This window comes from Carettochelys insculpta, chromosome 11, assembly GCF_033958435.1.
Source record: "Carettochelys insculpta isolate YL-2023 chromosome 11, ASM3395843v1, whole genome shotgun sequence".
Taxonomy (NCBI): domain Eukaryota; kingdom Metazoa; phylum Chordata; order Testudines; family Carettochelyidae; genus Carettochelys; species Carettochelys insculpta.
In genome coordinates this window covers 21,683,065-21,706,732 of record NC_134147.1, presented here as the reverse complement: position 1 = coordinate 21,706,732, position 23,668 = coordinate 21,683,065, and the positions used below count along the sequence as shown (strand labels likewise).

Here is a 23,668-nt window from a genome sequence, read left to right as displayed (position 1 = left end):
TCTGAGTTACATAATATATTTGTGTTTCTCAAGGTTTATTTCCCTCCCATGTCAGCAGCTCTGTGCTCAATCCTGCAATCAGGTCTGAATTTTGTATCAGTTTCTGTTGTACAAAGCAGGGAAGTCTCAAATTCAGGAATATCCAAGGAGGAGGAGGAGAGCCTGGATTGTATTGTGAATGCAATGATATCCCTGAAACAGCTGTATACACGGTGTAGTTCCCTTGTGTCCCCAGCATACTCCATTCTGAAACGCTACCTCTAAGTTCTCACAGGCCTTTGTATTTGCACCATTGGACCACTTCCAGCTGTACTCAGTGTTGTGAGGCACCCTACTACTATCTGCCCCCCAGCGTGGGTGAGTCTTGTCTGTGCCCATTGTGGACAGCTCTCAGGAGTCCACCAGTCTCTCGCACCACTCTACCTTCCAGGTCCTCCCAGGCCTCAGTCTCTCTGTACAGTGACAGGCACACACTGACTGCCAAGAGCTGTGAACGTCTGTCCAGAGTGCTCAGCCCCAATGCCCTGGACACGCTCAGAGCTCTGATTTCGCTAACAGTATGCAGTGGCTTACAAAGTCCAGCTCAGGATCAGTTAACACACAGCAATGAGATTCACAGAGAGAAAACAAGGATGAGTTTATTATCAAACAGAGATTCAAGTGATAGAAAGCACAAGTATTGGAAACAAACGGTTACATGTCAAACAAAATAATAATTTGCTTTCCAGAGTCTAGACTTAACTGTCAAGATACTCCTCTTGCTGCTACAAGTTTGCTTACCCCCAAGTACTTTTCCCAGCATTTTTAACCAGCGTGGCTGAGATCCCTTCTCTTCTCTCCCACCCCAGTTTCATAACTTGTCCTCATCAATTGAAGGATACCTTGGTATCGCTGGACCCCGACATATACAACTCGTCACATTTTCCATGCATCTTACCCTGATTGCAGTAATTACTGTGACAAAGGTTGCCACTACAGACCTTAGATGATGCAGTGTCAGACTAGAATGTAGATACCAAACCCAGACTCCCAGGAGCTCCTGTATGCTCCAATGCTTTGTGCCATGTGGCATCAGGAGGTCCTTGGGTCACACCCATTAAACAGCTCTGGGATGATATTCTGTGCTTCAGCCTTGAAGTGTAGCACAGAACATGTAGCCTGGGGCGATGTTGTTCAGTTACCATTGCAGCCTTCTGCTTCTGAGCTTTTCCAGGAACAAGCGAGGCTGCCAGCATAATTTAGGTTCCCCCAGGCTGTCTAAGATATGGCAACATACTCTGAGACACAGCACTTCTCAGAATCTTTGTAGTGATGCTATGGCCCTGCTCCTAACGCACCTTTCTACCTTTGACATGTCCCATTTGCCAGAGTTTGTAGAATGTCTTTGTAAGTCAGGCTGATGCCTGCCTGCTTGAGTGTCTGCCTGTGCAGGGGAAATTCTCTTCCAGGCAGAAACAGAGCTTTAAGTCTCATTTTCACCACTCCATCCACTTTACCCAGCAAAAAAAAAGGTGGGGGCAGGGGGCGTGAGGCTCTGGCTCTGGCTCTTGGGAACCCACATGCTCCTAAGAGCAGGGTTATCCATAGGCATTATTCAAGGACCCATGTACATGAATTGTGATCACTTGCCCATGGGCAGCATCTCCTGTTCATGTATTCCAATTCACAACATCCTTTGGCTCTGAGTTTAAGTACAGGGCAGTAGGTTACAGCTCTGGCAGAATGTTAATTTCAGTATATTCCACAAAAGGAGGATGCACAGTTCCCCTTCTCCCCAACCCTGGCAAAGACAGCTTAAACAAACTGTGTCACTGCCTTCCACATCAAGGCATGTGATACAGAGGAAGAGGTGTCTTTGCATTTGTTATGAGAGCGGGAAGAAACCATTTATCATCTTTTACAGAAAATGCAAATAGCCCCATTCTGCAGGAACAGTGTCTGAGCTTGACTTTTGCTTTCAAAGTGAAATTACATTATGTGTGACAAAGGCATAAAAACGATACATATAACCGGTTAGCTGTGAACATGCGCATGTCAATGATGCTATTATTTATACTCTTAATACATTTAAACATAAGTTTAAACATAAGTTCTGCTTCAGTGATACTGTGTTCAGGAAGGCTGTCTCAATTAATTTTAGTACTAAACAAACAGGTTGGACTAAATTCAGCAAAATAGGTAAATATGTTTAAAAATAAATGCTTACAGTTTCTTTTCCTCTGTAGTCTGCTGACCAAGATTGAAAATATAGTTCTTTTGTGCTTAAAATAGGCTGCGTTGGGCTAACATTTTATGACTTGGTTTTTTTTCCAGTTTCTTTTACTTGTACCTGCTTAAACATTTTGATGCCTACATACGCTGTATTATATAATATTTTAACCATTTTCTTTTGCTGTCTTCAGCACTTTCCACTGTTTATAGTCCTACAAATTTGCAGAACCAAAAATCCCTATCAAATGACTAGTGTTCAAAATTAACAGTGTTTTAACCATTTGTTCTTCCTCAAAACTGCTGTCACAAGATTAGAAATTAAATTTGCTGTCATTTAATAATAATTCTGAATTTTACTGTATGCTGCATGCAACATCCCACCTGGCTTTCATTGCAAGTCACAGTTTATCAAGGTCTGCTACAATACATTAATCTAATCCAAAGTAATTGTACTGCTAATGTTCAGCTGTGCAAGAAAGAAGCTGAGGTTTGCCTGGCTTATGGTTTCACAAGGTGTGAAGAAAGCAAAGCTTGTGAGGGCCTTGAGGAAACATGCTAACAAAGTGCTTTGAAAAACAGCCTTGACTAGCCCACATGCTCAGATAGAACTCTTGCAATGCAGGACTAGACAGAGGGAAATTACTCCAATCAGCACTGGAGGTGTAAGTAGGTGCAACATGAAAAGTAAGCCTAACCTGCACCATGGTGGAGAAAAAGAACCTCACAAAGGTTTCCAGATATGTGTTTTAAACATCACAGGCCTGATCCAGGGCTCAAGGAATTCTGTGCAAGATGTTTCTTGACTTCCAGGGCCTTGGATCACATCTCTTCAGTGTGACTGACATGATTTTATAGATGGAAAAACATGATGTATTAACGTGCACATCTTAGAATGAATTTATAAACCTAATCCCAGTTTATTTTACTTGCTGCACTAAGTTACAAAACGTGTTGATGGAAAAAGTGAACATCCTGTACCACAGTTTTTATTCCTGAGTGGAGAGAATAACTAATTTTGATTAACACTCCAGTATTTTATAATACCCATTGGCCGTGTCTGCATTAGCCAAAAACTTCAAAATGACCATTTCAGAGTTTACTAATGAAGTGCTGAAATACATATTCAGCGCCTCATTAGCATGCGGGTGGCTGCGGCACTTCAAAATTGACATGGCTCGTCCAACGGGGCTCCTTTTCGAAAGGACCCCGGCTACTTTAAAGTCTCCTTATTCCATTTCGAAGTTTTTGGCTAGTGTAGACATAGCCATTAGCTTTTATGACTGTACCATAAAACAGCTTTAACTTAAGTACAATCCATCCAGAAACCAGAGCTCTCAGAATCTTCCATTCATTCGACTTTCCTTATACCTGTAGGATGATACAAAAAAACCAAGAAGACGACTGTCAGGAGTATTCCATTCAAGTTAACTCCCATGGGTTGACTATTAAACCCTGCAACATACACACCTCCCACCAATGCCACCTCTCTGTACAAGTACTAGCTAGCATCTAAATATGGAAAAGCCAAAGACCTGAAAGTAGGGCTTTGTCCCAGCTCAGTCACATTTTTCAGTCAAACATTGCCAAGAAGTAACTGAAGTCCTACAGTATATTAAGAATGTGAAAATGCTGTGCCATTCATGGTTGAGAGAAATGAATTTCTAAATAAAACCGATTCAAGGAATGAGTGACAGCCTACAGTACAATCTTTTTAAAAAACAGGCCTTGCACATTATAAAACTAGTTCTTTGGCCATAATAGAAACGTGATGCTCTAAGATGGCTGGAAATATATCTGAGAGTAAGAGGGTTAAAAATGTGGTGGTATTACCTGGTATTTTGAATCTCTGCATCAGAGGAATGAAACTCTCAATGACACTGTGAATTCGATGCACTATTTAAAAACAAAAAGGTCAAGAGCTGTTCAGGGCAAGCTAGATCTCAACATTGAAATGAAATGGACAAGAGGTGAGTGAAATATACAAACTGTTTGTTTTGACTGTTTAAAGCGAGTCCTGCAGTTCAGTTGCGAACAACATACTGTGAACAAAGTTGTTTTCTAACAACACAGTTCTACATATTAAATATTCTCCTATTAAATAAGTAAAAGAGCTTCTACTACTCTGTCGCAGGAAACCTTAAGTTTCTGTTTACTGCACTTTCAACCAAAAAATCAAGAATTTTTTTTTTTTAATTATTATTTAAGTAGAAATATTTGAGTGAGAGAACTGGAAAATCATTCTGGCAGGAGTGCTTACCATCAACTGCCTTTCAGAAGTTGGGATTCTCTAGCACCTCCTAGAATCAGACTCTTAGGTACTTCCACCTTGCTACATGTTGTGAAACTAGTGTTGTTTAACCATTGCTGAAGAAGAAGGTATGTCTCTGTCTTCAGGGACCCTCAGGCTGTTTCTACACAGGCCACTTCCTTCGGAAGTGGCCTGTGTAGAAACAGCCTCAGAGAAAAATGAATCAGCATCATGTTTCAAACAGAGGCCAGTGCATTGCTAGGAGCAGCATGGAATTCTGAAGGTGGGGGCAGGGGGATTATGTGATATTTTACATAATCTCTGCTATTAGCATGTTTCTGTATTTGTGGGGGTTTTTTCTGATTCTTTAAGATGCATTTCCTAGGTGCTGAGATAAAGCTGCTTGTTTTCTTAGGTACTGTAAAATACACTTACCAAAACCAAAATATATTCCAGTAACTTCTAGGGAAGCAAAGGTGATTAAGCCAAGACCGAGAGAAACGATCCAATCTAAAGAGAATAAAATAAATACAAGTATTTGGTTTTGCTCTGGCTTCCAAAATACAATTTATTCTTGGCCTTAAGTGCTGGTTTACCTTTGTAGTGGTAAAAGCTAATTAATAGGGCTCCAATGGCAAAGCAAAGAATGACAAAATGAAAGAAGAAATCTGAAAAGAGAGAAAACGTATCATTAACATCATGACTCTTGGTTATCCATCTTCAGCTACAGCGCTTACAGTAAATCACTTCTTTTTCCACTTCAGCTGCCTTTTGTATTTCTACAAGACTCAAGTGTGAAGAATATACATAAAGTGAAGCATGAGTAGTCCCATTAACTTCAAAATGTTTAATCATATGCTTAAAGTTACTCAGCTGCCTAAGTCCTTTCTTGAACTGAAGCCAAAACCCTCAAGTGAGTTTCTTTTGTGCCCAAGTTTATCAAAGGCTGTCTACACTAAGCTAAGAAAGTTGACTGCAGATATGCAATTCTAGCTGCAAAAATTGCATAGCTAAAAATCAAGGTTATCTGCATTCAGCTAACTTGGCTGGCTGTACTGGGGAACGTCAACAGGGGAGGTTCCTCCGGTCGACCTACCTTACTACTTGCAAGGAGGACACAGCTCAACTGCAACCCTTGAGGTTGATTTTGTGCATTTCTATTAGACGGGCAAAATCGAACCCAGGAATATCAACCCTGAGTAGGTCGATCTTCTAGGGCAGTGTAGACCTGCCCTAAGATTGAGATTACCTAAGTTTAAAAAAAATCTTACCATCTTTACGTATTCTTATCCACTGTCTTTGACATCGCTGAAAATAAGTAGCCTTTTCACATGCTAGAGGAAAGTGACACCACTGTTAGTACAACAGTAACTCTAATATAGAGAAGTTGGGTGGGGGTCTTGCTTTCAGAAGTGAATTTTGCTTTGCAGATCATTGTAATACTGATCCTAGGAAGGACTAGCAACCACTTTTAACAAAAATCAAATTAGTGATTGCAGAAAGCCATAACAATTTACACACACACACACCACTCCCCAAAATAGAACTTTTAACTGATAGTAATGATTTAGAAAAAGCTGTATTATGCCACATGAATTAGCAAAACATAGTTCTCTTAAGAGCAGAAATTTCTGTGGCCCTCAACACTAGCCTATTTGGCTTGAAGCAGGAGGAGTCATGTGACTGCTGAGATTCTCGTAAACCAGTATTTTGTCTAATAAGGCATTTCAGATTGAAGACCGTCAGGCTCAATCCTTTTTTTAGGGCCACAGCTACCCTAATGGAATAAATTAAAATTATGCATTATGAGGATGTGGCTAGAGGCTGCTGAAGTCCAATGATTAAGGGTGTGACAGATATGGTAATTTCCTGCAATAACCTGGACAAACCCTACTGAATTGTTAAGTTCGGGTATCAGGAGTTGCTTGTACGAAAACTGCAAGATGTTTATGCATTGGTAGGGAACAGTCACTAATGTCTTGAGAGAGGAAACTGTTGTGCGCTTCAAAGAACTGTTTGGACTTACTCTTAAAGTGGGTTTCCCAGGAAATCACTAGGGGGAGTTTATGAAAATGTAATCACCTTGGCTTTACAAGTCCTCAGCCTTTTGAAGCTTTGCAGAGGGGACCTTTTGGCTGCTGATCACCTTTTACTTGAGAACGCAGGCTCAACTGTAGGAGGGAGAGGCAATTCCTTGTTCTGAGCTATGGCCGTTAATCTTGGAACCGTAATAAATCCATGGGAGGGAGAAGAAATATGGCTCTGTGCCAGTGAGAGGTAACAGCTGAGGAGCTAGAAGCCTAAAAATGGGAGTGCCCAGGTTGGATCATGGAGGGGCAATATAGATGCAGATGCCCTGAACTGCGTGATGTGTTCCTATAATGTCTCTGAAATTAAAAATTATATCTGGGATGTTTGGATAAAATAAAACCTGATCCCAATCTCTTGAAGCTTAAAAGAAATTTTGGATATGTAAATATAAAATTTGGGAAGGCTGGACTGAAAGAAATTGGAAAGGAATGGAAATTTTAACTCTTTCTAGCCAGATTTTGAAAGCAACAAATTCAGAAATGATTTTTCTTCTTTTCTTATTCACTGTTCATTTGACAAGGCCTAAAACAACCCCCTTGAAACACACCTTCATGGTGAAATCATCACTGCCTACAGCTCTGCTGTTTCTGCCTATATTTAGCAGAATTTACCATACAAATGATTTGCCTGGGGCAAAATTAATCATGACCACAGTTACAAAAATAATGGAACAATTGTTTAAAACAGCAATTTTGGTTCATGTGGGTTTTGTATGAATATGAATTACAGCAGGGGTTTGGAGACTAAATAGTTCTCCAATACCCAAAGGTAATTAAGTACAATATATTTGAAAGAAAAAGTACACATACTCAAAGTACATGGTGCCCAACATGCGTGCCACATCTGACTATTTGACCAGTTGAGTGTGGCTGGTTAACTTTAAAAATAAATAAAACAGCAGTCATGTAGCACTTTAACAAAATGATTAGGTGATGAGCTTTATGGGACAGACCCACTTCTTCAGATCAAGCTTATCACCTAATAAATCATTGTTAGTCTTTTAAAGTGCTACATGACTGCTGTTTTGTTAGAATACAGACTAACACAGCTACCGCTGTTACTGTAGAAAAATATATTTTCAGAATAATATGGCTAGTTTGCACCATAGTGGCTATTGCTAAAGAACTGCTCTCAGGAAAACAGAACTTCGTTTGCTTTTTCATATTTACCAGCAGCAGTTGTATTTTCTCCTCTTGCAATTTCTGAAAAGCAACAAAACATTGCCTTAGTCCCTTGTGATATAAAACAAAAATCAATTCATGTTGCACCCTTCATTACAACCCACATGCTTATTTACAACAGTGAAAAACACTGTGCTTTTTGTCAACAGCTGGTTGCATGTTCCTCACTATTATCCCAGGGCCAAACAGCAATCCATCTAGTGTCTCAAAACTGGAAAAGATGCACCAAAAAGGTCACCTCATTAGGTTGTCCACACCAGAGGATGGAGCGAGAGGCCGGGTGTCTCCAGCACCCCATGAATTCGACACGAGCAATGAGCAGGAAGCATATTTTGGCTGCCTTTGCTCTGAATACTGCAGTCTTTAAGATGGCTGAGTCCCAATCAATTTAGAGATGTGTAGTTCATCCCCAGTCTCACAACTGCCTTTGGAAGTCAGCACAGCCCAGCATGGAGCACAGGTGTGATGTTTATGCCAACAAAACTTGTGCATGAGGTTGGCAGCAGTGTTCAGGACTAGCCAAATATTTCCCACGAGCCCCAGGCTAAATCTGTGCACAGTGGACTGCACTGAAGTAGTCTAGGCTGGAAGTAACAAAGGTGCGGGTGACTGTGGTCATTCACAGAGATAAAAATGCTGCATCTCCAGGCCCAGCAAAGATACTGTGGGATTCTACCTCACCTGGGAATTCAGGGGCAGCATTCACATGTGCTCATTCCCTCTTTACTATCTAGATCAGCCAGGCATCTCACTTGGTGTTGTTAACAGTGGCTCACTCTGTAGGGACTCCCAGAACCGCTCCCTTGCCTCCAAGTCAGCAGCAACTCCTATCCCCCCTGCCCTACTGCAATAAAGGGTAGCAGCTGAGCAGGCATTTTCCCAAAACGGCTAACACCCGTCCAGCATTTCTACAGAGATCTGCCCAGGGAGCAGGAAGGATGAACTGCAGTACACAAGAGGGCCATCAACTCAGCCACTGCAGTATCCTCAGTGCAACAGCAGAGGGCATGCAGGCCTCAGGTAAGGATGTTTCTCTTACAGCCACATTAGCATACATGGTGAATGGAACCAGGCTAGGCTCCAAAACCCCTCTGCCTAGCAATGCCTCTACCTGGATTTTCACTTGGATTTTATCCAGGATCCTGTTTCAAGCAAGGCTTTTTTCATGAGACTGCGTGGAGCATCATCACCTTAGTGAACACACACCCCCAACAGCTCCTAGTCTCGTGGCCACACTGACCACGGGGGCAAACAACAGAATGGAACTATGAGAAATGTCATGTCAGTGTTTCCCAACCTGGGGTCTGTGAGGATATTGCAGGGGGCCCCACGAAAAAATTAAAATGATAAAATAAGTTTTAAATAAATTGTGAAGTTACAATCTATTATTATTTTAAATGAAATATCTTCCAATAATAATATGTTTCATAATAATATGTTGTTTCTTTTTTCATGTAAGGATGTGTCCATAGCAGCTAGAATTGGCTTTCAGATGGGTTCACAAATGATTTGAGAGGATGATTGGGGTTCTGCACTAGTGAAAAGGTTAGGAACCACTGTCATATGTGCATTTCCCGGGGGGGGGGAAGAGTGAATTACTGTCCTTCATAATCACTAAGTCCCTCCAGAAAAGAAATGAGTTGACCCATTTTATATGGAACCCATCCACCTCTGGCTGGTCTAACAAATAGTCGCTATCACCTCATCAGCTGTGCAAAAGACAGCAGACAGATGTACTAAAAATCAGCATGGACACATATCCCAAAGAGCCCAAACAAAGCTACCAGTGTTGTCATCACACTACAGGCAGGTCTAACAGACAGGCTAGTGGAAACCTGAGAAAGCAGGAACATGGACATGGCACACTTGCAAGCACGCAGTTACTCTTTTACACAAGAAGTTTGCAGGCCAGCAGTTAGCAACTTTTCAGTTAAGCAAGTCAGTTGCCATCCATGTGACGTTGCTGAATGTGGTAACCTGTGAGCATTTACCTGATTCATTATAGGGAGCAACCTCTCCTGGTGCACCTAAAAGATTGCACAAATACAGTAAATTAATATCCATCCCATTAGCAAGTACTGAGGGCCCATTTCTCCCTTCAGTCACATCATTGCATGCAACCTCCTTGAAATTAGTGCAGCTGCAACACAAGGGTAACTAAAGACAGAATTGAGCCTATAGCCTTTAATGTGGGTATTGTGGTTGTGTGGGTTACGCAGTTTGGCATCTAAAGAAAAGTAATTTATACCCAACATTACTCAGGCTTCGTCTACACTAGACAGGTTAAGTCGACTGTAGATACACAATTCTAGCTACAGAAATTGTGTAGCTAGAATCGACTTATCTGCAGTTGACTTACCTGGCTATCTTCACAGAGGGAGGTCAACAGGAGAGTGTCTCCCATTGATCTCCCTTACTCTTCATGATATTGAGGAGTACAGGGGATTGACTGCCAACCCCAGATAGTTCAATTTTGCACATCTCTACCAGGCGTGCAAAATCCAACTTTGGAAGATTCACCCTGACTGGTTTAGTCTTCCATGTAGTCTAGATGTACGCTCAGCAACTGCAAGTAAATAATGTTTAGGTGCTGCTCTAGCTTAGTTCTGCGCTAGGTGATGAAGTACTATTTCACTGTCAGACTCTTGAGTGACAAACCATAACTCGTTATATCAATCTGAACCGCTTACTATTGAATCTGGCCCACTATACATTTCAAATGGTTGGTTAAATGACAAAAGCTTTAACTTTTCACATTTCGTGATCCTCTGCTGTGGGCTAGTGGATGTTACCATCTGTGTATGTGGCTCTCACATACCTTTTCTGTATCTGGACTGCACTTGCTTTGTGGTTTCTTTTAAAGGGAAGGAAAGGACCTGAGAACAGACAACTGCACTGACTTGTAGTTATATTCCCCAAATTAATTCTGGGGGCTGGTTATGTACCCTGTAAATGATGCCTGTAATTTGTGTTTGGACTTTTGAGATAAATTTCAGTAGCTGTCTGCTCAATCAATATTTGAGGCATGAACTGAAAGCTATAAAAAGGTGAGACCTGGTTGGAAGCTCTCCCATATTTCTGGTGGCGTAGGGTTTTAAAGTTGGTGCTACTCTCCAGGCCCATCTCTGCTATGAATGATTTATTACACAAACATTTCAAAAAGTTCAGGGATACACATGTGCGCTATGGTTATTCATATTTTATCATAACCGCCCCTTTCTACAACCAAGTGCTGGCTGCTGTTTGTGCATATGCAGGTGACTCAAGAAGTACAACCACAGAGAGATCAGAGTGGAAAAATTGCTTCTGGCTCCCATGACACCTGCACATTCTCTGGGAGTACAGAGGCGGCGGAGTTTTGTAAGCCAGGGCCTGAACTGGAGGCAACATGGTCTGTGCAGGTTTATGCACAGTTTCCAAAGCCGTCTGCAACCCTATAGATGGCTCTTGCTTCTTTCAGGATCAGAACGACTGAAGAGGCTGTGACCAAACTGAATATGGACATATAAGGTACTGCTGGTAGAAGGTTAAGTTATGCCTGTCTGGGGGAAAAACGAAAGAATATTGGAAGTGTAGCCCTTGTACTGCATATGGATGCCACCACGAAGCAACTAAGACTACCACTATGTCATCCCACCCCCCAAGCAGCAGGTCTTCTGAATCTTCCTGACCCACATTTGTGTAGAGAAATAATTATCTTATCAGGCTTAATGAAAAATAGTTCTGCAACCTCTGAATCATGGGCACAAACATGTTTGTTTTGGCTATGTTGTCATAAACAATTTGGATATGGTTGAGAAGTCCTGGCCCTTTCAATGCAGTGACCATTTCAAACTGTCTGAATCCAGGTTTCACAGGTAGCCACGTTAGCCAGTTTCAGCAAAAGCAATGCAGCCAGTGGCATCTTAAAGACTGACAATTGTATTATGGCATAAGCTTTTCTGAGTTGCATCTGATGAAGTGAGTTGCATCTCATGAAAGCTTATGCTAAACTAAAATCGATAGTCTTTAAGTGCCACCAGGTTCCTAACTGTTTTTGCCTGAATACAGTAGGACTGTACGGAAAGTTTCAGTAATAGGGTTTATGTTTTTTCACACCGCTGCATAAAGAACAACCTAGCTGTTTCTGCCCTGCACTCACACCTCTAAAATATAATTCACTTGGTCATGGTTGCTAGGAAGTTAATTAAAATGGGGCCCCATGGGGAAAAAAGATTTGCATACCACTTCCATCTTGATTTTCATGGTCTTGGTCTTTCTCACTTTGCTTGTGAGAAATTGGTTTAACTGTTGCCACATTGGATTTTTTCTTGCCAGGGCTGGTTGCTAATAAGCAAAGAAAGTATAGTGAATTACTTTAGTATTAGAAACATCTTCTGTATGCACTTTAAACTACCTTATGAAGAGCCTTAGCACAGGTGTCACACACACCATAAATACCTTGCAGAGTGCAGACAAATGAGCATTCAGTTGTTGGTGAGAAATCCAGGAAAAACCAATATCGTGCTGCACTAAAATATAGAATTCTGGAAGGAATGTGCCTTGATACATCATTAAAGTATTTTCCTTATAATACCTGTTTAAGCTGCTAAAACAAATAACCTACTTCTGATGAGTGGAAGGAGATAATGGAAGCCCCAAGCGACCTGCCAAAACCTGTCTCAAAAAGGAGCAGAGTAGGTGAGTCCTCCTAGTGGTGTAGGGAGGTTCTACAGGAACCAGCCACTTGCAAGAAAGATGCCCAGAGCAACCAATCAAGGTCCAGCAAACTAGTGAAAAAGGAGCTGTAGAGCTGCAGGGGCCAAGGAGTGAGGAGTGTGCTCTTAGCAGGCTGCAGGAAGGGTAGCACCTTGGCCAGAGCAGCTGTTGGTGGGGACTGCGGGATCAAGAGGCAGCTGCTGGGACTTGCTGGCTGAACGTCTTGAGAAGAGTGAAAAAAGTGCTGGGGAACTGGCTCAGATCATTGAGGAAGCATAGAAGGAAGTTAAAGAGATGCAGCAGCAGGCTGCTATCTACAGGGTCCCTGGGCTGGGACCCACAGTATCAGGCTGGCCTTAATTCCCTCCCTGCTCCGTACCCCTCCATTTGCCATTGTGGAAGTGGCTTGACTAATGAACAGTGATTTGCATCCCTAGAAGGGGGAAATGCAGATAGCGATATGCTGCACTACTTGGCCTGAGGTGGCTCTGCCAATGGAGAAGGTGACAGCAGAGGCACCACTTGTAAAGGGTGCACTGTGCGGCAGAGCTAATCCCCATCCTGGCCAGTAGGAGGTGCTGGTGTGAAGAGTCAATTCCTTCACACTCCTGAAGAGAGAACTCTTTAAAAGGACAGAATAATAGGTGCAGGTTTGTTCCCTCTGTAGAAGGGATTGAGAGATACTCTTTGGCACTGATCTGTTCAAGGACAGGAATTTTGATGGTAGTTGTGTCTGTGTGACTCCAAAACAGAAAAAGATACAAATACTTAAATGCTGTCTGTATGCTCGACTTCATTCAATACATGGCATCTGTATGGTCTGTATTGGCTCTGCCCTACTGTGGCCTTTTGGCTTTCTGTCACTCTTCCTCACCCCAGTGCCGTGTCTTCTACTAGTACCCCACCACCACCACCACCACCACCCTGGACTGCAGTGCTGCCGGTCTTCATTACTCGCTCCCTCAAGCAGCTGGTTCTACCGCTTTCCAAAACCGTAATTCCAGCTTCTTCCCTCCTCCCTTCCTCTTGCATGCCTTTCATCGTTCCATCCTGAGTCTCAGAGATGTGGAGCTTCTCCTTGTGTCCATACTAACTATCAGTACCCAAGTAACACCTCTCCTGTTCAATCCTTATGGGACTGGAATAGAATTCTCTTTTATAAATACCTGAGCCTGTAGTCAGCCTACCGATAATTTTTATATCTATATATTTATATATTATATACACACCATTCAATTGAAAGATGCCTGATGGAAAAATCTAAGACTGAATGGGAGAAGGATCAGGCCCAATCTAGGAGGCTGCGTAGCTTGTGAAAGAGAAGTTTAGCACTACTGTTAGGGTAAGACTTGGCATGTAACAAATTTCTTGGTGTATTAGCATTAACTGGCATGTTTTGTTTATTTTGGCTTAGTAATTTACTTTGATCTGTTTTCACTTCTAACCAATAAAAAAACACTTTTCTTTATTATCAACATCAATGTAAATTGTTACATGGGCCTGGAGAGCAACCATTGTGCATCTCTCCCTTTCATTAATAAAGGCAGCAGACACCTTTATGAGTTTTTTCTGGGTAAAAGTTTTACACCGGGTAAAATGGATTTATTTGGGGTTTAGTCCCTTTGGGGGATTGGTTTCCTAGGTGCTGTTAGCTGCCTTATAGCTGAGCCCTTCCTAAGCAGAGCTGGGTCAGTGTCTGTTGTTCTGCAAGGGGGGCAGTAACCCAAAAGCTGTGCCTTAGCTGGGGAAGACCAGAGCTTCTGGCCCAGCAGCACAGGGTGGTGGGGAGCCCCAAAGGGCAGGAAGGCAGGCTCAGTGGCTTGATCAGTACACTGGCAACAACCCCACGGGGACCACTGTGATCCAACCCATGACATGTCCTTGATTTCTCCGATAGGAATTTAATGTTTACTCTTTCATTGTCTGGTCTCTTCCTTAATCTCTTTCTAAATTGGCAATTTAACATAACGGGTTATAGCAGGGTCATCCTCACTCTTGGGCCCCACCTCCTAGTTCAGCTCTCTCAGGGGCTCCTCTCCACTCCAGTGGAACGCCGCAGAAACTTAAAAACACCTTCCTTATATACAGGCTTTACTTGAGGACTTCCCAAGGTCACAGATCCTGTGGACCCTGGAAGGTAGAGCTGTCACCATCCCAGTCCTTGGAGACTCATTTAAACCAGGCAGACACGCTAGGGATGCCCTGTGTGGGTAAAAGTCCAACCCCATTCTTCACTCCACAAAGGGCTTGAAAAGAGCATGCTCTGACTTGATAGCTGTGTGGCCAAAGGCATGTACACAGACCCTTCCCAGGCACAGGTATCACAGTGTTTGCTTAAGAAAAAAAAATGTGATTTATTCACAAAATAAGAGAAAGTAAATCATGGGGCTGCACACAGAGAAAACTATTTCCCTGGGATTCAGCTTAAAAGTTACAGGGGGAAAAAAATCAAGTCAAACAACACAAGAGGAAAAAACACAGCAGCCAATCCAGTCAAATTAAAAATTACCATAACGTGATCACATCAAACTATACATTTCCCTCTTACTTACACCTTTATGACTGATTTTTGTGATTCAGTATATTTCTGAATGCCCAGGAGATATCTCCCTCTAGTCTTCCTCTCTGCTGGTCCATCAAAAAGAAAGCACCAGAAAGCCTCAATTGTTCTCAGTTTTTAAATAAAATTACTTCACTCCCATTGGCTCACTTGGGATTCATGTTCCATCAGGAAGATTAACCCCTTCCCTGCACTCATTCATGACAAGCTCACAGTCCTGCAGGTAGCTAAGGCCCCACATGTCCTAGCTACAGTTTGCCCCTACGTCCCAGGGCCAAAGGGGTCTGGAATAGAGGCCCCTTAATTACCTGAAGGGCAGAGGAGCCTCAATACTCCCTATGGGACCTCTCCATCTCCCCCACAGTCTCTGGCAATGCTGGTGTTTTTTTTTTTTTCTGCTCTTTAAATCTTTCTTACTCTCACCTTCTCTAGTTTCCCTCACTCCAGCTTCCAGTTCTTCTCCCCTCTCCTTCTCCTATCCGGGGAGGCCTTTTAAACAGTCCTGTGGCAGCCTCCAGTGAGCTCAGCTGGCCCTAATGGATTGATAGCAGCCCCTGCCTCAGCTGCTTCCCCAGGTTAGCGGCTCCTCACTGCCCTGAAGTATCCTTCTGTTAATTTAGCCAGGCCATTCTCTCCCCTTCTCAGCTAGCACTCAGGCCTGACCCTGTCACAAGGTGAATTCATGGGCTGAGCATCTCGGCAGTACAACACACGCAGCACTGCAGACTTGAAGAAAGAGGAGGCCTTCAGCCATCTTTGAGTTCTGGGGACTCTGGCTTGACTGGGGCCAAAAACACCCCAGGGTAATTTAGGGAACTCAGGGGGCTGTCAGGGGGGGGTGCTGTGTCCCAGAGCATCTGTAACATGGTCACAGCAGCACTCCTACATGGGGCTTGCAGGCCAGGCAGCATTGCCCAGGCACAGAGCGTGTGTGTGGTAATGGAATTCATGGTGCTCCAGTGTACAGAGGCCTGGAGGTGAAGGCAAACCGCTTGCCCCACAACCATGTTAATGCCAAACAGAGGAGAAGTCAGAATAAATGCAGGCGCCTCAGCCTGAAGCAGTGCTCATCTGCTGTCTGACCCATGAGCCATCAGAATATTTCCACAGGACTCTTCCAAGTGGGAGGAGCTGGATCAAATCCCATTTTCAGAGGGACCAAGTTCTGCAGCATCACAAAAGCTGGGAAATGGACCGTGAAGTGCCCGTGCACAGACCTTGGCCTCCGTCTTTCCCTTCATGTTACCTTGTTGCTTTCTGAGGAGAACTGGGGCTGACACGTTGGAGTTGTCCATTGCTGTGTCTGTAAAAACAGAATTTTAAAATGAGCTTGAGCTTCTCCTGCTGTGCTTTCTCCAATGGGCTTCCTTGGAGACACAGGTCATAGAACACTAGGACTGGAAGGGACCTTGAGAGGCCATTGAGTCCAGCCCCCTGCCCCAATGGCAGGACCAAGTACTGTCTAAACCATCCCTGATATGCATCTATCTAACCTGTTCTTAAACATCTCCAGCGATGGAGATTCTACAACCTCCCTTGTCAATTTATTCCACTGTTTGACCACCCTGACAGTTAGGAACTTTTTCCTAATGTCCAACCTAAACCTCCCTTGCTGCAGTTTAAGTCCATTGCCTCTTGTTCTATCCTCAGAGGCCAAGAAGAACAAATTTTCTCCCTCCTCCTTATGACACCCTTTTAGACACCTGAAAACTGCTATCATGTCGCCCCTCAATCATCTCTTTTCCAAACTAAACAAGCCCAATTCTTTCAGTCTTTCTTCATAGGTCACATTCTCTAGACCTTTAATCATTCTTGTCGCTCTTTTTTGACCCTCTCTAATTTCTCCACATCTTTTTTGAACTGTGGTGCCCAGAACTGGACACAATACTCCAGCTGAGGCCTAACCAGCTCAGAGTAGAGTGGAAGAATGACTTCTCGTGTCTTGTTCATTACAGCACTTACAATTCTGACATCACTCCTACATTGCATTCCTGCCACACTTATTTAAGCAAAGCTCCCTTTGAGTCAAGAATCCCACTAAGATTACGCCACGGGTATTATGTAAGATCTAGAGCATTGTCACCATGAGTAAAAACATAGGAACTCCTGACTCAAACCATGGAAGTGTTTGTTGCTATTATAAAAATATTTAATTATTTGCCATAGATGTGAGTAACTTGAGGATAATTCCTCACTCATTAAACAGATAACAAGCAGTCCTGTAGCACCTTCAAGATGAACTCATTTATTAGGTCATGAACTTTCATGGGTAAAACCCACTTCCTCAGATGAATGGAGTGAAAAAAACAGAATCCAGGGCTTATATAGCAGGGGAGAAAGGGGAAAAAAGGGTTACCTGTCACTAGTAGGACCAGCTAATGAAGCAAATTAAGCAGGATGTGTCCCATTCCCATGCATATGAAAGGTGGGGAAATTGCCCTTGTAATGTATCAGCTAGTTGAGATCTCTGTTCAGGCTGAGATTAAATGTGTCAGATTTTAAAATGAATTCCAGTTCAGATGTCTCCCTCTGTTTTTCTACTCTATTCATCTCAGGAAGTGGGTTTTACCCATGAAAGCTCATGACCTAATACATTTATTAGCCTCTGAGGGGCCACAGCACTGCTTGTTATTTGTGAAGTGGCTACAGGCTAACATGGCTTCCCAGCTGAGACTATTTATCATTCAAACAGAGTGATCAATCTTCACTTGAGAGCTCTCACTCCTTAAACTGGAAATAGGTAGATCAGGGAGGAAAGGGGAAACTCTATTAATATTTTCAGAAGGCTAATATCATGGAGGTGAACTGAAGTGATTTAAGTCTTGAAATAAACCACTTCTTTAATTTGACAGATTTCTCCTCCCCTCCTCCAATTCAGAGTTCCATGTGTTTTCCTGGATTAATGATCAAGAAGCTGTGAGTTGTAAAGGCCTCAGCTTGAATCCCTGGTTAGCTATTTATTCATTGTGTAGCCTTCTGTATATCACTTACCCACTTTAAGACTAAATGTAAACTAATACGTAGTTATTTCTCTGTTCTTCTGCACAAATTAATTAGTTAATGATTTGTGAAGTGCTTTTAAGATATTATTCCAGCTAATGATACTATAAGTTGCCAAAAGCTTATAAATTTCTAGAAATGCAGCTCTGCTCTGTTTAACAACAGAAATTTTGTGCAGGTAAAATATAGAATCCTGGAATCTGGCTGCACAGGTTATCACTTTACAGTTTACCTTAGGTCATATTATAACATCAGTTCCTTTCATCAGAATGCCCCGCTGATTTTAGTAATGCCTTGTCATTGTAGATGGGACTAGTAGCCTGACAGCTCTGAGGCAAGACAGTTTTCAATTGCTTATAACTTTGCCAAACTGAAATTTCCCATGCCAGTTGTCTGCCTCTGGTTGAACTCTTTGGAAAACAGCAAAAGTCTAGCCATTTCTGAGAACAAAGTTATGGGAAACACATAGTTTTGCCCATGTTAAAAAACTACTGTGGCAACCTTTTCTTTGAACAGATCTACTATACCCAAGGTTTGGACTTGAATCTTGTCAGAAATGAGGTCTTTTTGTTAGGAATATGCTTATCAATGTACCTATGATTTACTTTCTTGATCTGGCACAGTTAGACATGCTCAGTAGAGGCATTAGATGTTAGCAGCTAAAATATCTGACGTTTTCATCTGCTCTGAGCATGCTCAAGCTTCCAGTAGTGACCATACTATGCCCACACAGTGTTTGAGCGTGCTCGAGCCACCCAAAGCTATACTGGTGAAGTTGTAATGGCTGCTCTGAGCCAGGATGGAGCTGGTCAAGGCAACCAGGTAGCATGGAGGAGGAAGCAGTATGAGTGGCATGCAGAGGGAATAAGACTTGGAACCAGGGAAGGGAGAGGAATGAACTGCAATAAGGAGCCTGGTGAGACTGGGAAGGGGGAGAAGAAAGAAAGTAGGACAGCCTGCACAAGGCATGTGCACCTGAAAGCTGGAGGGAGGGAAGGAAATGAGGCAATGGTCTTGTGGGGGGAAAAAAAGAGTATGTGATCAAGACTGTGTATACACAAAGAGGCAATATTACGATTGCCCAGGTAACCTTTACTTCTGGTATTTCCTAACTTCTGAGCGCTCAACATCTTAAATGTGACTGTAATACAGTTCTTTGTGTGTAACAGTCTCTGAAATTAGAAAAGGACTAAATACTTTCACATGAAATCATTAATTTTTGAACTAGAACTGTTTTCAATTACCATAGGCTTGATTCCAATTCACAGTTGTGTAAATCAGAAGCAAATGGCCTAAACTGAGTAAGAGGAGAGGTAGAAGTGATATCTTGACCAAACAATGCTTTTAAACTGGGTGGACTATTTTTCACTTTAAATTATGGCATTTTTATGAGCGTATATATGTGTATAATGCGGAGTACTGAATTTGGTCAAATTGAATTGAAATAGTCAGGGATGCTGGCACAGTTTTTATAGTGGGAGTGCTAAGAGCCATTGGTACCAGTGGAAATACTAAAGGAGAAAGGAGTAACATTGTTGGAAATAAGTTTTATCTCTCTTATTCTAGCAAGTCAGGGATTTTGGGTGGTTAATAACACACAAAGTTAATTCAGTGAGTGTTTGTATTTTGTCACAAAGTACTGGCATATTTCCTACAGTTGTCAGCTTGAAGTGAAACTTGGGGCATGGGAGGGGAGTTTCACCTGTATGCTCTGCACTGCTGTGTGCAGTCAGCTTTTACTCCTGGCTTTTCACTGCAGCAGCATCCAAATGCTCCAAGCGAGCTACCATGCATCAGTGAATGTGACATACAGGGTACCAGGGGAATAATAGAAACAATCTTATAGGGAGATGTGACAGTGTCAACTTCATGAGCCATCAGAGCTGATTTACCTTAAAACTTTACTTCTTTATATGCCTTCGTGGGCTAATGCTTTCATTGCATCTAACAGAGTAGGTGCCACTCCCCACATATGACAACATTCTGTCAGATTTTATTGGAATACTGGAGCTTGAAAAAAATAGTGCGTGGAGCCCCTGCACTATGTGTCCGTCTGCATAGGCCTGGAAAGAGGAATAAATATGCTGGAGGTGAGACGTGAGGGTGCATAGGGGGACACGTGCACCCCCATCATCCGCCCTTCACACTCACCATCAGTACCGCCCTGCTTCCCATCAGTGCGGGGCACTTCTGCTCTTCCCCCGCAGCAGTGCATCCCAAGAGCAACGTGAGCTTCCTTGCTTGCGCTACTACCAAGGCATGCTGCTAAGGGGTAGGGGGACTGTACTGCATGCACCTGAAGCAGTGCGGTGCTTCTGCAGAAAGAGGTGGCGAGGGTGGAGCAGGGGAAGGGGGAGGAGCACAGGTGGGAAGGGGTGGGGCATGAGTGGAGGGGAGGGGGCAAGGCAGGGGCACATGGCCAGTGGGTCCCCCTCCTAGAATCACTGCTCCTGTTGCCTCTGATTATTAGTACCTCAGATATGCCCTGATAAAGCCTAATCAATCCTTGTGCTTTAATGCTGGGATTTTCAAAGGAGTAGAAAGGAGTAGGGATTTGGGCAGCAAAGTCCCCTTGGGTTCCTTTGAAAATAACAGTCTAAACACACAAAAAATACTTATGTGCTGTAGATTATTATTTTCTTCCTTAGAAAACTCCATCCACCCTGTAACGGTAAATCTCTGAAATCTGTTTTAGTAGCTTATGCACAGGAATGACAAGATTATGTTAATATATTGGAATTTCAAGTGTAGTGTTTGCTGAGGAGGAATGATGAGCCATGCATAATGGTTCTCATTGCATGGTGTAAATCAGAACTTAATGTCTCTGAAGTATGTTAAGAATTATACTCGAGTAAAATTTCTGTGAGTTCAGAATCAGGCCTCTGATACCCTTTTTGTTCTGTGTTAAGAAATCATGTAAGCAGGTGCTCAGGGAAGCCATTTGCAGTGCACAAGTTTCACTGATCATGCAAAACCCAAGAACTGTGCTTTCAATTCTTAAGTGCCACCCACTGTCATTTTATTAATTGTTCATTTATGCATGCAAAGATATACAGCAATGATTCTCAACCAGAGCGCATGTGTACCTATTTGAAGACCTCCACCTACCATCAGGTGTTCATCTAGATATTTGCTTAAGTATATAACAGGCGACATAGAAAGTACTAGCGAAGTCATTACAAACTAAAATTTCATTGAGCAGTGGTTTCAACTGGTGTGCCATGACACACTGGTGCTCTGTGAAATTTTGTCAATTTCCCCTTGCCACAGCTCTTTGCAGAGCCACGGCAGGGGGATATTGATAGCCCCACACCCACTAGCACTCAAGCAGCAAAGCTGCCTGAGCCCCAGGTGGTGTGGAGTTCATCAATTTCCCCTCACAGGGGCTCTAGGAAAGGTGGGAGCAAGGAAGGGTGGGAGCTGGTTGGACCTGGGATGCAATTTAAATGCTGCGTCCTGGCTCCAGGGGGCTGGAGGGAAGGGTAGGCTACTCTCTGGAGCCGCCTCATCCTGCATCTCACAAGTAATTAAGTAACTGCTGAAATTTTCAGCAGTTACTCAGTCATGCAATATTCCATTTGATTCTTGTTTAGCTTGTTGTAAGCACTACTATGTTGCAAACCTTTCTAGTAAGACTGTAACCATAGCAGATGTGACATTTATGAGCTATCAATTCAGCTGAAAAAAGTGGCTGTGCCATGGACTTGTTTGTCTCATTGAAGTGTGCCGCGTTACTGAAAAGGTTGGGACCGCTGTCATAGAGATGGGACTTGTTTATGTGGCTCTGTGTGTTAGGAATCATTAAAAAAGGGATAGAGAATAAGACAGAGAATATATTATTGCTGCTATGTAAATCCATGGTAGGCCCACATCTTGAATACTATGTACAAGTGTGGTCACCTCATCTCAAAAAAGACATATGGGCATTGGAAAAGGTTCAGAGAAGGGCAACAAAAATTATTAGGGTTTAGAACCGGTGCTACATTCAGAGAAACTAAAAAGACAGGGACTTCTCAGCTTAGAAAAGAGGAGACTACGGGGGGGTATAACAGAGGTCTATAAAATCGTGCCTGGTGTGGCAAAAGTGAATAAGGAAAAGTTATGTATTTGTTCCCATAACATAAGAACTAGGGGTCACTAAATTAAATTAATGGATAGCAAGTTAAAACTAACAAAAGGCAGTTTTTCTTCACACAGCGCATAGCAGACCTGTGGTTCTCCATGCCAGAGGATGTTGTGAAGACCTGCACTTCAACAGGGTTCAAGAAAGAACTACATACGTTCATGGAGATTAGGTCCCTCAATGGCTATGAGCCAGGAAGGGCAGGAATATTGTTTGTCAGAGGTTGGAAATGGATGACTGGAGAGGGATCACATCATGATTTCCTGTTCTGTTCACTCCATTTGGGGCATCTTGCATTGGCCACTGTCAGAAGACAGGATACCGGGCTACATGGGCCTTTAGTCTGACCCAGCATGACCGTTCTTATATAATTATAAACTAAAATTCAGGTAAAACAACTATATTCCAATCTTTTTTTACATATATAAATCTGGTAAACAAGAGAAAATCAGCAGTTTTTCCAGTAATAGTGTGCTATGACATTTCTGTATTTTTAAGTCTGATTTTGTTAGCAAGTAGTTCTTAAATGAGGACTATGCAAGACAAATGAAACTCCTGAAACAGATGGAGTAGTGCAGAAAGGTTGAGAGCCACAGGTGTAGAATGTTCCTTTAAAAGTCTCAATTTATGTATCTATTTCCTTGTGTACTATTTGTCTACATTGCTGTCTTCAAAAAAACTAAAGACTAATTTTTCAGCAGAATTAGTTATCACAGCCCCACAGAGCTCACATTTACCACTAGAGAAGAATTAAACAAAAACTTAGTATCACTTATTTAAAACATTGATTATCTCTTCACTACAGCAATAATTAAAAACAACACATCAGAATAAGGCAGACAGTAGGAACCAATTTTTTAGGTGGTTGGCTTTGAAGCCCAATCTGTTTAACGTTGTCCTTTAAATCACAAAAACTACTGCCGTGTGAATTCAGTTCCCAAAGGAGAATAAAGAGTTCCTGTATCACAATTAGAAGAAACAGCTTATTACAATGTCAGAAATGAGCAAAACCCGAAACCCTGTGATGTAACAATGTTCTATGTGCGCTTGGCATTTACCTGCTCTTCTGCCGGCACTGCTGCTTCAGTGGTGAACCGTCCTGTCTGAAAGGTAGAGAAGGCTGTTTATGGCAGGATCCTGGGCCTGGCAGAGTGATAATGACTAGATGTCTAAGAAGGTTAATCACGTGTCCTGGATTGGTTGGCACGCAGAGGGGCTATGAAATCACAGCCCTGCTGACACTTACGTACAGTGCTGCTCCCTTAGGTTGCCTGACTCACAGATGGGTTTCATTTCCACCTCCAGGCTGTGGTCTCCTTACATTAACATTTTAGTCCAAACACCAAGCAATGAGATTGGACATTCATCTTCTTCCACGTCTGGGAGTCTTTTGATTTCAATTACAGGAGGTGGTGGAGCCTCAGGCCCCTGAATCAGCCAGCCACAAATGCAGCGCAACTTGCTTGATTCGCCTGGGTGGAGGTGGAGCAGCTGCAGCTTCCGTTTTCTGGTTGCTTCATAAAGAGCAGAGAGGAAATGACATCTAGACACATTCC

At 42.7% G+C, this 23,668-nt stretch overlaps 1 protein-coding gene across 1 annotated transcript; it reads right to left on the bottom strand.

Moving 5' to 3' along the window:
* Positions 1–3: 3 nt before the first annotated feature.
* TMEM40 (transmembrane protein 40) lies at positions 4–23,314 on the bottom strand. Its single transcript, XM_075005408.1, has 10 exons — positions 23,171–23,314; positions 16,236–16,292; positions 11,956–12,057; positions 9,723–9,758; positions 7,720–7,752; positions 5,731–5,793; positions 5,056–5,127; positions 4,895–4,969; positions 4,042–4,104; positions 4–3,579 (listed from the first exon to the last, which is right to left on the bottom strand). The coding sequence occupies exons 2-10, from the start codon at positions 16,282–16,284 to the stop codon at positions 3,560–3,562; spliced, it is 513 nt and encodes a 170-aa protein (XP_074861509.1). The 5' UTR covers positions 16,285–16,292; positions 23,171–23,314; the 3' UTR covers positions 4–3,559.
* Between the last annotated feature and the right edge of the window lie 354 nt (positions 23,315–23,668).

What these genes read in the sequence shown, in the direction of transcription:
- TMEM40 (XM_075005408.1), bottom strand. Translation starts at nt 16,284, where the DNA reads ATGGACAACTCCAACGTGTCAGCCCCAGTTCTCCTCAGAAAGCAACAA. An exon ending in GATAAGAATACGTAAAGATG is followed by an intron (nt 5,128 to 5,730) that starts GTAAGATTTTTT and finishes CTCTCTTTTCAG; the next exon opens with ATTTCTTCTTTCATTTTGTC. An exon ending in TAGCTTTTACCACTACAAAG is followed by an intron (nt 4,970 to 5,055) that starts GTAAACCAGCAC and finishes TATTCTCTTTAG; the next exon opens with ATTGGATCGTTTCTCTCGGT.